This window comes from Nicotiana attenuata, chromosome 8, assembly GCF_001879085.1.
Source record: "Nicotiana attenuata strain UT chromosome 8, NIATTr2, whole genome shotgun sequence".
NCBI lineage: Eukaryota > Viridiplantae > Streptophyta > Magnoliopsida > Solanales > Solanaceae > Nicotiana > Nicotiana attenuata.
This window is the reverse complement of record NC_031996.1, coordinates 35,147,658-35,162,734: the sequence shown is the minus strand read 5'-3', so window position 1 is coordinate 35,162,734 and position 15,077 is coordinate 35,147,658. Positions and strand designations below refer to the sequence as shown.

Genomic DNA, 15,077 nt, shown 5'->3' with positions numbered 1-15,077 from the left:
GCCAATACAATCCTCCACAATCGCTTTCCCTCTCGAGTTCGGCTCCAACTCGACCAAATCTATGCAATAAGGACTTCATGTTATCAAGATGTGCTAGACAAATCAAACCCAATGACTAATTATAGCTTTTTCATCAATTTACCCCAAAAGGTCAAAAATGCCCCCGGGCCCACATGGTCAAAACCCGAGGTTCGAACCAAAACCCGTTTACCCATTCCCCCATGAACTCAAATATGTAAGTTATTTTGGAATCGGACCTCGAATTGATGTCCAAAACTCCCAAATTTAGAAAACCTAGGTTCTACCCTAAATTCTCAATTTCCCCATTAAAATCTTTGTTTTGAAGTTGAAATTATGTTTAAGGATGTTAAGGAGTAAAGAAAATCAGTTAGAAATCACTTACCAATCGTTTTGAAGAAGTTGAATCGTTTGGAAAATCGCCTCTTATGTTTTGGGTTTTGAAAAAGTGAAGAAATGACTGAAAATCCCGACTTTATATACTGAGCTGGAGACTGGCGTGGACCCCACAAAAATGCACCGCGGCCACGCCAGGAAGGGAAGAAAATGACTCTCTGAACCTACCCAGCGCGGACCGCACTGATTTGGAGCGCGGCCGTGCTGGTTGAATGGACCCAAGACCCACTCTCTGAATCTCCCAGCGCGGACCGCACTGATTTGGTGCGCGGCCGCGCTGGTCGACCTAGAATTCACTGGCCCTCTGAACCTAGCCACGCGGACCGCGCAGAAATGCACTGCGGCTGCGCGGCTTCCAGCGCGGACCGCGTGGAAATGACCGCGGCCGCGCTGGGGGCCTGCAACCCCTGAACCTGCAACCATCTGCTATCTTTCTTGCCTAAGACCTCCCGGGACCTACTCAAGACTCACCCGAGCCCTCGGGACTCCAAACCGAACATACATATAAGCCCAAAAACATCCTACGGACTCATCCGTGCGATCAAATCGCCCAAACAACATCAAAATCATCAAATTAGGCCTCAAGACCCAGGATTCCTTCCAATTTCCATGAAACATCAATTTTACTGCTTCTAGCTCAAAACACGTCAAATGATGCCCAAATCTGACCAAACTTCACAGCAATTGCTTAACTCATATTTAAGACTTGTGCCGGGCGTCGGAACCAAAATACGAGCCCAACAGCACAGTCTTCTAAACAAATAACACTTTCCAATTCTTTAATTATTTTCAGAAAACAATTTCACGTGAAAATTCATTCCTCGGACTCGGGACCTCGGAATTTGATTCCGGGCACATCCCCCAAGTCTCATATTTTCCTATGGACCCTCCGGGACTGTCGAATCACGAGTCCGGGTCCGTTTGCCCCAAACGTTGACCGAAGTCAAACTTAATCAATTATAACATAAGAATTTTATTATTTGTCTCACAAATTCATATTTAAACGTTCCGGCTACGCGCCCGGACTACGCACACAAACTCGAGGCAACCCCCAAGTGAGGTCTTCATGGCCTCAGAAATACAGAGCGAGTAGGAATACAGGTGATGACCCTTTGGGTTGTCACAAAAGGTCTCTTGAAAGATACGTGTAATTCTTATAGTAAATACTAGGTAAAAACTGATACAGTTGTTGCTACTGCATTGTTTTGTCAAGTTTATGGCACACTTTGGAGGCAAGTGAGAAACACATACAAGAAAACGATTCAGTACATGGTCTAGCTGTCAATGAAGTATAACAAAAACAGCGAGGACGAAAGATCAAATCCCAGCGGAAGCAAAAAAGTTGGGTGATTTCTCTCCATTTGACGAGAGGCGGACGTAGCACTCGGGCACTGGATTCATTTGAACTCATTATTTTTAACGTGAAATATAAATTTATGCGGGGGATGGGGAAGAGCACAGGAAACATGGGGATTTGGGGGGTATCATAAAAATTATTTTTCTAACAAACAATTTCTACTATCTAACAGTGGCGAAACCAGGATTTTCATTAAGGTGAGTCAAAATATAAAGAAATAAACTCATCAGAAGTCAAGGGGTGTCATTATATAGTATATATACATATTTTTTTAAAAACATTACCGAGCTAAACAATGTAATTTTCCGAAGAATCCGCCACTGTTCTCTAATCAAACACTAGACAATATTTTCCGAATCTTTTTTTTCACTTACCAACCAAACAAGGGAAAATGAGTGGTGTAGACACTGAAAAATTAATAGATCAAGATAAATCCTAAATTCAAGACGATTCTTGAAATATTAGGAGTCTATTAGGGTTACTTGGTTGCTACTCCACCCAAACTCTAATTCATCCTTATAAATTAGGCTACATATGTTCTTCAAAGAGGATCTCAAAAATAGTTTCATAAACGCTCGGAATATGCACAAAGAGGTCAAATTTACGATCTCCGAAATTCCATAAAACTCTTGGAATATTCATTAAGAGGTCAAAGACATGTCAAATATGTCTTCCTCAAAGTTCTAGCAACATTCAAGATCCAAATGGAGTGCTGCTACATGCTTCTTGATCATCAAATACATCAAGAAGATGCATATCATCCTACGTTCAATAAATACGCCGCTAAGGCCCTCAAATTACAGATAATAATTTGGAGGAAAAAAACAAGGGATAAACAGAGTTATAACCCACAATGTTTATCAATAAAATTCTTTTTTGTTTATAGTTGTTTATGATAGCTGTTTTATTTTTCTACACAAATTTATTTTGCAATTAAATTGGCATGCCAAGTGGGACCAGCTCTGCCCTTCGTCTCTTCCTCCTGCAAATCAAAAACTACAAATTTTAATATTATCTGTTGTGATAGTCGAGTACTTCAAGTCTTGTCTTCAAGTTTTAGCAAGCTTACACCTCGACAAACCTTGAAGTAGGGGGCATTTGTAGACACTAAAAATTTAACATATCAAGATAAATCCTAAATTCAAGACGATTCTTGCAATATTAGGAGTCTATTAAGGTTACTTGGTTGCTACTCCACCCAAACCCTAATTCATCCCTATAAATAAGGCTACATATGTTCTTAAAAGACGATCTCAAAAGCAGTTCCATAAACTCCCGGAATATGCACAAAGAGATCAAATATACGGTCTCCAAAATGTTATAAAACTTTTAGAATATTCATTAAGAGGTCAAAGACATGTCAGATATGTCTTGCTCAAGTTCTAGGAACATTCAAGATCCAAATGGAGTGATGCTACAAGCTTCTTTATCATCAAATACGTCAAGAGGATGCATATCATCCTACGTTCGAAAAATACGCCGCTAAGACCCTCGATTTACGAATAACAATTCGGAGGGAAGAATCAAGGGATAAGCAGAGTTGTAACGCACAATGTTTATCAATAAAATCCTTTTTCGTGTCAAATATGTCTTGCTCAAAGTTCTAGCAACACTCAAGATCCAAATGGAGTGCTGCTACATGCTTCTTGATCATCAAATACATCAAGAAGATGCATATCATCCTACGTTCGAGAAATACGCCGCTAAGGCCCTCGAATTATGGATAACAATTCGGAGGGAAGAATCAAGGGATAAACAGAGTTGTAACCCGCAATGTTTATCAATAAAGTTATTTATTTACTTATAGTTGTTTATGATAGCAATTTTATTTTTTTGCACAAATTTATTTTGCAAACAAGTGGTAAAACCACTCATTTTTCAAAAAAATATTTTTCAGGAATACATTATCCATGGAAAATATTTTCCTTCGTACCAAACACACCCTTACTTTCACTTAATTTGCCACATACTAAATGCCATACATACAGAGTCAACTCAAAATTCATCAAGCGTGCGAGTGATTATTAGTTTATTACTTAGGCAGACTCAATGAAATTAATTCGATTTTGTCACGGATTCAAACGATTGGTAGACAAAATATGTGATATTTTTGTAAGGTGAATTTCTTCCATTCATATTATAAGTGGTTATAGGAGATCGTTTTCTCTTATTTTTATAAGTTTGCGTCTGTACCATGCATTTTATTTCAAAATTTAATTTTGCATTTACCATTTATTACCCTACTAATTTTTGATAATTCATTAAATACACTATTTTAACTTTATTTTAAAAGATAATTCCCATTGTGTTGCAAGTGCCTTAGCTTTACTCGAGTCTAAATCTTGTGTGTGTCTTATGTTAGTTTGAAGTAATTGAGAGGAAGAAGATAGAAATGATAGAGAGGAAAATATTATTCTCATTGATTGATTGTTGTAAGAGAATCGGATCACATATATAGAAGCTTAGCCTAAATAACTTCTTAACTAACTCCTAACCACCTACTTAACTACTTAAGCTAACAAAATAGAAATAAAATTTCTATTTTTACATCATTTAATACTCCCCCTCAAGGTAGGTGGTGTAAAAATGTCAAATACACCTAACTTGGAACTTAAATAAAGATGTTGAACTTTGCTAAACCCTTTTGTTAGCAAGTCTGCTGGTTGATCATTTGTGGAGACATATTTTGTGCTGACAATCCTTGTTGAATTTTCTCTCTTACAAAGTGGTAGTCTATTTCTATATGTTTAGTCCTTTCGTGATATACATGATTAGTTGCTATTTGGATAGCTGCTTTGCTATTAGTGAATATGTCAACTGGTAAATTGACTTCGGCATCAATTTCTTTCAGCATTCCTAGTAGCCATGTTAATTCTGCCACAGTTGCAGCTAAACTTATATATTCTGCCTCGGCTGAACTTCTGAAAACAATAATTTGTTTCTTGGATTTTCAGGAAACTAAGGAGTTGCCAATCTTGATTAGAAAATCAGTAACTGATCTCCTATTAGTTGGACAAGTTGCACAGTCTGCATCACAATATGCAATGACAATGTTGCTGTGATGACTGGATAGTAGAATGCCTTGACCTGGACTGCTTTTAACATACTTCACAATTCTTAATGCTGCTTCCATGTGAGACTTTTTTGATTGTTGAAGAAATTGGCTTAGAGTTTGGACTCTAAATGATATATCTGGTCTTGTTACAGTCAAATATAGAAGTTTTCCTGTTAACCTCTGGTATGCAGTCTGATCAACAGTAGGATCTGCTTCTGATTTTTCATTCTTCCAAATGTGTTCATCATACTGCTTAGTTATAAGCTTCACATTTGTATCAATTGGTGTAGCTGCTAGTATAGATGCCGTTAATCCTACTTCTACAATGAGTTCCAATGCATATTTCCTCTGATACATAACAATTCATTCAATGGATTTAGCAAATTCTAAGCCCAGAAAATATCTTAACTCCCCTAGATCTTTCATTTTGAAAATGTTTTATAGAGATTTCTAGGTGTCTTGAATGAGTTTTAAATTGTCACCAGTAAGTAGCATGTCATCTACATATATTAGAACCAGTGCCATACCTTCAGTTGTCTTTTTGATATATAAGGAATGATCATATTGACTTTGCTTGAATTGTAATGTTATGAGAGCTTCAAAAGTTTCACATTCCATTGTCTTGCGGCTTGCTTTAATCCATACAAGGATTTGGTAAGTCTGCATACCATCTTTTCCCCCTGACTTTCAAATCCTCGAGGTAGATCCATATAGATTTCACCAAGTAGATCACCTTGAAGAAAGGTATTGTACACATTCATTTGATGTATATGCCATTGTCTAGCAGCTGCTAGTGCCAGTATTGTTCTAACAGTTACCATTTTCACCACAGGTGAAAATGTTTTTTGATAATCAATGCCTTCTTGCTAGCTATAACCTTATATAAGCCTAGCTTTAAATATTTCTATCTCCCCCGAAGCTTGATATTTTATCTTTTATATCCATTTGTAGCCTATAGGTTTCTTACCTTCAGGTAATTTGACTAATGTCCAGGTGTTATTCTTTCTAATGCCTTTATTTCTTCTTGCATTGCTGCTATCCATCTTGGATCTTTGCTGGCTTCAGCATATGTAGCAGGCTCAGTGGTAGAAAAGAAAGCTGCAGTAAAGGCTTGGTATTTTGGAGATAAGTGATCATATGCTATGTATTTGTTCAAAGGATATAGTACTTCTTGATGAATATTTAATGACACAAAATCTTTCATCCAGGCTGGTGGTTGTTTATCTCTGTTAGACTTTCTCACTGATAGTTGTTGTGTATTGGATAGACCTCTAGTAAGTGTTCCAGTTGATACATTTTGAGTATTCTGATGTGTTTGAATTTCTTCTTCACTAGGAATCTGATGATCAATAAAGATATTGTCTTCCTGACTATCATGATGTTCTTCTGTGTTATCAACTGGTGATGTTGCTGGTGCTTGAGTGTTATCTATATTAATGTGATTGTTAGTCTGTTGACCTGCACTATTTTCAAACACAATGTTAGTATCATCTGTATAAGAGCCTGTAGATGGTGTAGTATCTACAAATAGAGGTGTCAAGGATGGAGATTGTCTTTTGAATAGGAATATGTCTTCTCTGAACATGACATCTCTGTTGACAAAAAATGATATGTTGTCTAGATCATATAATATGTAGCCTTTGTGCACTTCTGAATATCCCATATGAACAGACTTCTTTGATCTAGACATCAACTTGTATTGTTCTTGTATAATTTTTGCAAAGCAAAGACACCCTAACACTCTTAAGTGTTTTAGTGAAGGTTTTCTGTTGTATAGCCTTTCATAGGGAGACATGTTTCAATAACTGAACTAGGTAGTCTGTTCATCAAATATACTGTAGCAAAGATGCAATGACCCCAAAATATGATAGGTATGTGTGCTTACAGTCTTATAGCTCTTGTTACTTCTAAAACTTGTATGTGTTTTCTCTCAGCTACCCCATTTTGTTGAGGGGTGTAAGCACAAGTACTTTGATGTATCATTCCCAGATTTTTAAATAAGTTTGCACAAATAGAATTCACAAACTCTGTGCCATTATCTGTTCTGATAACCTTGATAGTTTATTGAATTGAGTCTTGATAAATTTGAAGAAATGTTGCAGACATAAGAAGACATCTGATTTTTGCTTAAGCAGGAAAACCCAAGTCATTATACTGTAATCATCCACTATAGTGAGAAAATACTTGTTACCATCAAAAGTAGCTACTCTGTATGGACCTCATAGATCTACATGAATCATATCAAAACAAGAAATACTTCTTATGCTACTAGTTGGAAATTGAAGTCTAGTTTGCTTAGCACAAGGGCATATCATTTATCTACTTTGTCCTTAATATTCTGAAGACTAACATGAAGTATTCTCTTAAGTACTAGTATAGAGACATGTTCAAATCTTTGATGCCACAGCTCCACATTGATCTTATTTGCCTCACTTGCTTTTAGTTCCTTAGCAGCACACACAACTCCATTGTTGTTCCTTGCAAGTTGAGTCAACAAGATGTATAATCCTCTTTCTTATTTACCAATCTCCCTCACCTTCCCAGTGAAGAGATCCTGAAAAATAGAAAAATCAACAAAGAAAGTTGCTGCACATTGTAATTCTTTTGTCATTTTGGAAACGAAAAGCAGATTATACTTAAACTGAGGCACATGGAATACATTAGTTACATTCTTGAGCCATCTATCTTGTTAAATCTTTCTGACAAGTCTTCCCACATGGTTTGTGCACTTGAGGCATACATGATGCGTCCAAGAAGACCTTTAGCTACTGAGTTCATCAGCAATGACAACACAATGGCATTCATTATTTTCCAATGATTTCCAATTGAAACTGGGAATTTTTTTCTTTATTGCATGTGCCATCTACCATACCTAACTTGTTTCTTCCTAAAAGAGCAACACACATAGAGCCATTCCAAATAGAATAATTCTCAATACCTGTAAGTTGAAACGAAATGATTTGGATTCCGCTCAGGAGAAAGAAACAGTGGATGATTGTAGTCAATCTCAGGCACGTGATTTCCAGTTGCAGTTTGATTTTGGTTCCCTGTATCCAAATTCACTTGATCGTTGATTGTTTCCATTTTTTTTCCTGTCGATTCTTGCTTCAAGTGTTTTGAGAATTTCAATTCAAGTCTATGAATTGCAGATTATGAAATACAGATCTCGATTTAGGAGGAAAAGTCAGAATTTGAGAATTGAGAAGAAATGAAATTGAGAATTGTAGAAAAACATAATGGCGGAAGAGATATGACAGAACAAAGTCGAGAGCTTCACTTCTCGAGCAAAAGGCTCTGATACCATGAACTAATTGAGAGGAAGAAGATAGAAATGATAGAGAGGAAGTTATTCTTATTGATTGATTGTTGTAAGAGAACCAGATCACATATATAGAAGCTTAGCCTATCTAACTTCTTAACTAACTCCTAACCACCTACTCAACTACTTAAGCTAACAAAATAGAAATAACATTTCTATTTTTACATTATTTAACATAGTTGTTCAACAATTGAACTTCTATTTATCGTAAGATCTGAAAAGATTTTTATAATGGAGAAGTATATTTTATTTATACCAGTTGCCAAAAAATATTCTAAGGAAAATTATATTTATGTCTCAATTGTCTTTCTTTCTCGAAGGAAATTGATTTATGTTCTATCATCTAAAGGAGAGAAAGCCAAAAAATAAAAATATATTATTTTTGTTCATATTTAGATGCACCAAAAGATAAATGCATGTCATGTATTTTATAAGAGTAATGTTTTGTCCTTTACAATGAGATTGCATTGGGTTAATTGTTGTCATTGTTGAATATTTGTTGCTTAGTTATGAGTAACTAATATATTTTTATATATAACTTATTATTCAAGGAGTATAGTCTAGTGTATGTACCACGTTAATAACATGTTTGGCCAAGTTTCTTTTTGGCTAAAGTGCTTTTTTTAGTGAAAAATATTTTTTTCAAAGTGAAGCGTTTGACCAAGCTTTTAGAAGAAAAAAGTATTTTTGAGTAGAAGCACAAGCAATTTTGAGAAACAGAAAAAATAGTATCTCACCAAAATCACTTTTGAGAAAAATATACTTAAAAATACTTTTAAAAAACTGGATTAAATATTAATTGCTGCTCGAAAGTAATTTTTGAATTAATTAGCCGAAGCATTTTTGAGATTTTTTTTCGAAATAAGCTGATTTTAGAAGTGTGGGGAAACATAGTTTTTAGTAAAAAAAGAAAACAATAATAAAAAGATTAAAGAAGATCTATTGGTAAGATGAACACTAACGAAGAGAACCCCCTGGACTCAAACAACATGTTCAAAAATAACCTAGCTAACGAGTACTCATCTCAGCCTGAAACAAACGAACGTGAAACCACGGGGACAACGCTGGGATCCACCATCACTAAAACTACCCCAATGGACATGGAAATATGCAAAGAAGCTCATACGGATAAAACTGGAACCAAAACAAAGGACATAACAAATACGACGAAGAGGATGACCTTCCTAGACACCTTGGTAGCGGGCAACAAAGCAAATATGGAATCTGAAGGAAGCCAAGTCACAGTCCAAAAAAATATGGTCTCCTATGTACATGAGGATGAAACAAATAACTATCCTAACTCGGAACTCTTTATACCCATTACCTCATCGGACAAGGAACGCATATATAAGAACTGGTCAAATGCTCTCATCATCAAAATGTTTGGGAGGAGGATTGGCTACCAATTTCTCCACAAAAAAACTCCATGCAATATGGAAACCAACAGAAAACCTATCCCTAATAGACTTGGGATGCGACTACTACTTAATAAAATTTACCAAAGAGGAAAATTATAACAAGGCACTTCATGAAGGACCATGGTTCATAGGGAACCAATTTCTCACAGTAAGAAAATGGGAGCCTAGGTTCGTAGCCTCCAAAGCTGCTTCAACTTACTCAGCTATATGGGCAAGGCTCCCGGAACTACCCACTGAATTTTATGATTACGAGATCCTTCAAAAAATTGGACAGAAGCTGGGACAACTAATACGCATTGACGCATGTACCAAATCCGCATTAAGGGGTAAGTATGCTCGACTTTGTGTTATGGTACCTATAGAAAAACCCCTTAAAACCTTTATTGTGATTGGCAAACACTCAACAAATTTGCTATGAGGGATTTAATCTCTTATGCACGAACTGCAGCAGACTTGGCCACAACGTAAATAATTGCCCTTATCAATCACAAAAACAAGCAGAGGTACAGGAAGCAAGCTCTTCAAATTCCTTGGCTAAGCCTCACATGGTGGATACACTTACCCAAAAGATAGACCAATGGACAATAGTCTCACACCAAAAGAAAAATAAAAAACAAGCTCAATACCCTACCAGGATCGACTTAGACAAACCTAGGACGTTGACTACCCCAAAAGAAATCCCCAGTACCCAAAAATGGCAAAAGGCTGAAACAAGAGAAGGACAAAAGCTCTCCATTAATGTTGAGGATAGTAAAAACACATTGGACAATGGAAAACCTGTAGGAAACGATACAACCACCCCTATATCCCAAAACCAAAAAAAAAGATTACACAGTACCTAAAGACTATGCACATCAACATCACATTAATAACACCTTCTCTTGCCTTTACCCTAAGGATCTTGACACTACTAACATAGAAGACATTAACTCTCCTCATAACTCACAAATTCCCTTGGGCAATAACTCTCACAAGACAATAGTCCCTAACGTCTGCCCCTTAGCCCCCTCTACTATTTCGACGGTAGAGAACAACATATCACAAGGCATGGACATAGACCCTAAGATACCCACAAAAAGCTTAACACCCTCATTAATGCAAAACCTAGGTAGCCCACAAACAATACTATCCATTCTGCCTATGAATGATACCAAGCTCACACAACAAATCCCTAGTACAAATCAACCTCAATCCATGTCAACCTCAAGTCATAACACCATTAATGTACAAGACCTCTTAACCCCTAGGAGAGACAAAACTCTAGAAACACATGTTGACCCTTACACACATGATACGGTTATAAACCATTTTCCTTTTAACGATAAAGATCCCAAAGTTACAACAGACCAAATTCTTAGTAAAAACAAATTGCATGATGCCAAGGCTACCTCTCAACCAAAACAGGAGACACCATCGGCCAAGGAGGAACGTATGGATGAGGCCACAAACTCCACCACAACCCCAAACACCCCTGATCTTCACCACAAGGCCAATACAACTGGACCATGTCCCCCAATCTTGGCTGGAATGGGGCCTCATGGGACATGCACTCAACATCAATCTTCAACTAGAAGGGAGGGACATCATAATACAAATAGGGGATCCTTCATACCTAGCCCAAAATGTGACGGAAGGAATGCAACTAGGCTTGAACAACGTAATGATCCGTCCATGGTTGAGTCCCCAGCAGCCCATGCAAATGAATATGGGTCCCCACCCCTCCCCTTGGAGCTCCCATGTAGGATACCAACAACCCACGTTCTTCATGCACAACCCGAACTTACCCATGTACCCTTCCCATGCAAACCCTCAAACCTTATTTTCCAATACCCATTCTGCCCAAACACAACCACTATCCCAACCCAATAACAACCCACCCATAACCCCACTGCCCAGGACAACACCACACACAACTCTTCAAGTGTCGAACCAAACACACACACTACTACCACCCTCAACCCTCCAAGGATCGAACCAAACTCAAACAACATCCCCAACCCCACAAACTCAGAACCAGAATGCGATGGAAGAGGAGGAAGAAGAGGCAGAAGTTCCAACAGAAAGAATAGTGGAGCACGGAGTGTTAAGATACCCCAAAACAATGGCATTCCAAGCAAGAAGAGAAAAAAGATTCATCTTAAGCTGCCCAGTGGATTTGAGGAAATGCTCCATCTCCATAAGGAAGGTGAATCCACCGAGCATCTACCAACATGCAGTGGTGTTAGTACCAACAATGTTCACCCACTATTGGACACAACAGGAAAGCATGAGGAATGACCACAACTCCTCAAGTAGCCAGGATAGAGGTGTATCAACTAGAAACATTAGCATGAATATGATTATTTGGAACTGTCGTGGAGCAAATAGTGCAGAATTTAGAAGAGATTTTAGAGCTATGCTGCATTATCATCGTCCTAGTTTAGTAGCACTGTTGAAAATAAAAATGGAGGATCACCATGTCTTGGTCCATGATTTCGGGTACTCTAGCATAATCCAAATGCCGGCCAATGGGAACTCGTGAGGCATTGTGCTTATGTGGAACTATGGAGATACGATGGTAGATCAAATTGGAGGAATGGATCAAGAGATACACGCCATGGTAAAGGTACGAAACTCAACAAAAATGGTTATGTTCTATTATATATGCTAGTAACCTTATGGAAGAAAGATTAATCCTTTGGCAAAATTTAAAAACAGTAGCAAAAAATTTTAAGGGTCCATGGCTAGTCGCGGGAGACTTTAATGAAGTCACCTGTGTATCGGAAAAACTTGGAGGATTACCTATTAACTATAATAGAATATCCAAATTTTTAGATTGTATGAATCAATGTGGACTTGTAGACTTACGTTTTAAAGGGTCAAGATTCACTTGGACTAATAAGAGCAAAAATTGTAAAAATATTATTATGGAAATACTTGATAGATGTATTGCAAACACAGAATGGTTAGAACTATTCCAAGACGCAAACATTAAGCATTTAACTAGAAGCCACTCGGACCACTGCCCAATCAAGATAGAATTTTTTAAAAGTTTCTCTACCAACAATAATATATTTAGAATAGAAACTATGTGGCTGTCACACCCCACGTTTAGAGCTTTAGTCGAAAACTCTTGGTCGGACCAACCAAATATCACTAAAGCCATAGAAAATTTTTGTCTAAAAGCTATAGACTGGAATAAAAACACTTTTGGTAATATTTTCAAAAGGAAAAGCAAATTACTTGCTAGATTAAATGGAATCCAGAATTCTCAAAACTACCCCCACAGTCAATTCCTAATAAACCTGGAAAACGAACTCCTACATGAGTATAATATTGTACTCAGGCAAGAGGAGGACTTTTGGAAGCTCAAATCCAGGATTCAATGGATCCAGGACGGTGATGCAAACACAAAATTTTTCCACATCACCACCATGCAAAGAAGAGGAAAAAATAGAATTATTTGTTTGAGAGACGAAGCGGGAAATTGGATTCAAGAGCAAAAACCCATCAAGGACCATATTATTGACTATTACAAAAATCTCTGCACCACGGATCATAACCAATCCCTACTCAACAATACCCACCTCTCCTACAACTCCACTATTAAGGACCAGGATCACCCATTCCTTAGTAGTATCCCCTCTATAGAAGAAATTAGGAGGGCACTAGAATCTTTTCAACCTTACAAATCTCCGGGACCGGATGGACTCCACCCGGTTTTATACCAAAAGTATTGGAAAGAGACTAGCAAACTTCTCATAAAATTCTACCAGGATTCCTTCTCAGGGAAAAAAATGCTTAAAAGTATGAATAATTCATTAGTCTGCCTAATTCCTAAGAGTGAAAATGCTGAAACAATTAGACAATATAGACCCATTAGCCTTTGTAACACGGCCTATAAAGTCGTCACTAAGATTATCGCAAATCGCATTAAAACACTCCTGCCCACCCTTATTCATCCTACCCAAACTAGCTTCATAAAAGGAAGAAGGGCTGCGGATAATATGCTAATCAGTAATGAGGTACTACATCACTTCAATAATACTAAAAGGAAAAAGTCAAAAATGATGATTAAAATAGATTTGGAAAAGGCATTCGACAAAATAGAATGGTCCTTTGTGACGACCCAAAGGGTCATCACCTATTTTTTCTTTCATTCCGTGCTTCCGAGGCCTTGAAAACCTCATTTTTACTTGCCTTGATTTGCGTGCGCAGTCCGGGTGCGTAGCCGAAAAGCTTATATGTTAAATTTTGTGAAAATTTTCAAAATGTGGCTTTAAAATGATTAAAGTTGACTTTGGTCAATATTTTTGGTAAACGGACCCGGACCCGTGATTTGACGGTCCCGAAGGGTCCGTAGAAAAATATGGGACTCGGGCATATGCCCGGAGTCGAATTCCGAGGTCTAGAGCCCGAGAAATGAATTTTTCTGTGAAATTATTTTTCTGAAATTATTAAGGAAAATGGAAATGAAAATTGATTAAAAGACTGTGGTATCGGGCTCGTATTTTAGTTCCGATGCCCGGTACAAGTCTTATATATGGTTTAAGCACTTTTTATGAAATTTGGTTGAAATCGGACGTCATTTGACGTGTTTCAGACCTGAATATCAAAGATTTGAAGTTTATGAAGTTAGAATGAAAAATGATGATTTTGAGGGTTGATTCATTGATTTTGATGTTGTTTTGGCGATTTGATCGCTCGGTTAAGTTCGTATGAGGTTGTTGAGTTAGTGTGTGTGTTTGGTTAGGAGCCCCGAGGGCTCGGGAGTGATTCGGAGGTGGTTCGGGATGTTTTTGGCCTTAGAGAAAGTTGCAGAAAATCTGCAATTTTTGCACAGTTGTTCCCTCCTTCGCGATCGCAATCTTCAGCCCGCGTTCGCGTTCCTTTGGCTTTTTCCTCTTCCGCGTTCGCGTACTCGGTCATGCGATCGCATAGCTTCAGCATTTCCTTCAATGCGTTCGCACCAGTAGACTCGCGTTCGCATAGACCAAACTTTTGGACCCCCAGTATTTCTTCTACGCGTTCGCGTTACCATCCACGCGATCGCGATGACCAGTCAGTGGGACGTTTCGCGATCGCATCCCTATTTCCGCGATCGCGTAGGGCAAATTCGCCCAGTTATTTTTAAAGCCTAAAAACAGACCAGTAACGGGATTTTTCACCCAAAACACACGAGTTCATCTTCTCCACAGCACATAGGCGATTTTTAGAGCTATCCATCACCAAAGCTTCTTGGGTAAGTATTATCTAACTCGTTTTCTTCATTTTCTGTCATCATTTATCAAATTCCTAGACCTAAATCATGTAGTTCATGGTAAGAATTGGGGAAAAGGGTAGAATTAGGGCTTTTCAATTTTCTCTGATTTAGACCTCGTTTTGGGGTCGAATTTGAAAACAAATTGTATATCCGGGCTCGTAGGGGAATGGGTGACATGGAATTGGTTCGAACCTCGTGTTTTGACCAAGCAGGCCCGGGGTCGATTTTGGAATTTTTGGAAGAAAGCCTGGAAATTCATATTTAGGCATTGG

At 37.8% G+C, this 15,077-nt stretch overlaps 1 protein-coding gene across 1 annotated transcript; it reads right to left on the bottom strand.

Annotated features, from left to right (window-relative positions):
- On the bottom strand, positions 4,722-5,647 carry LOC109231652 (uncharacterized mitochondrial protein AtMg00810-like). The gene is made up of 2 exons (XM_019397299.1): positions 5,495-5,647; positions 4,722-5,174 (listed from the first exon to the last, which is right to left on the bottom strand). Exons 1-2 carry the CDS (start codon positions 5,645-5,647, stop codon positions 4,722-4,724), a joined length of 606 nt encoding a protein of 201 aa, XP_019252844.1.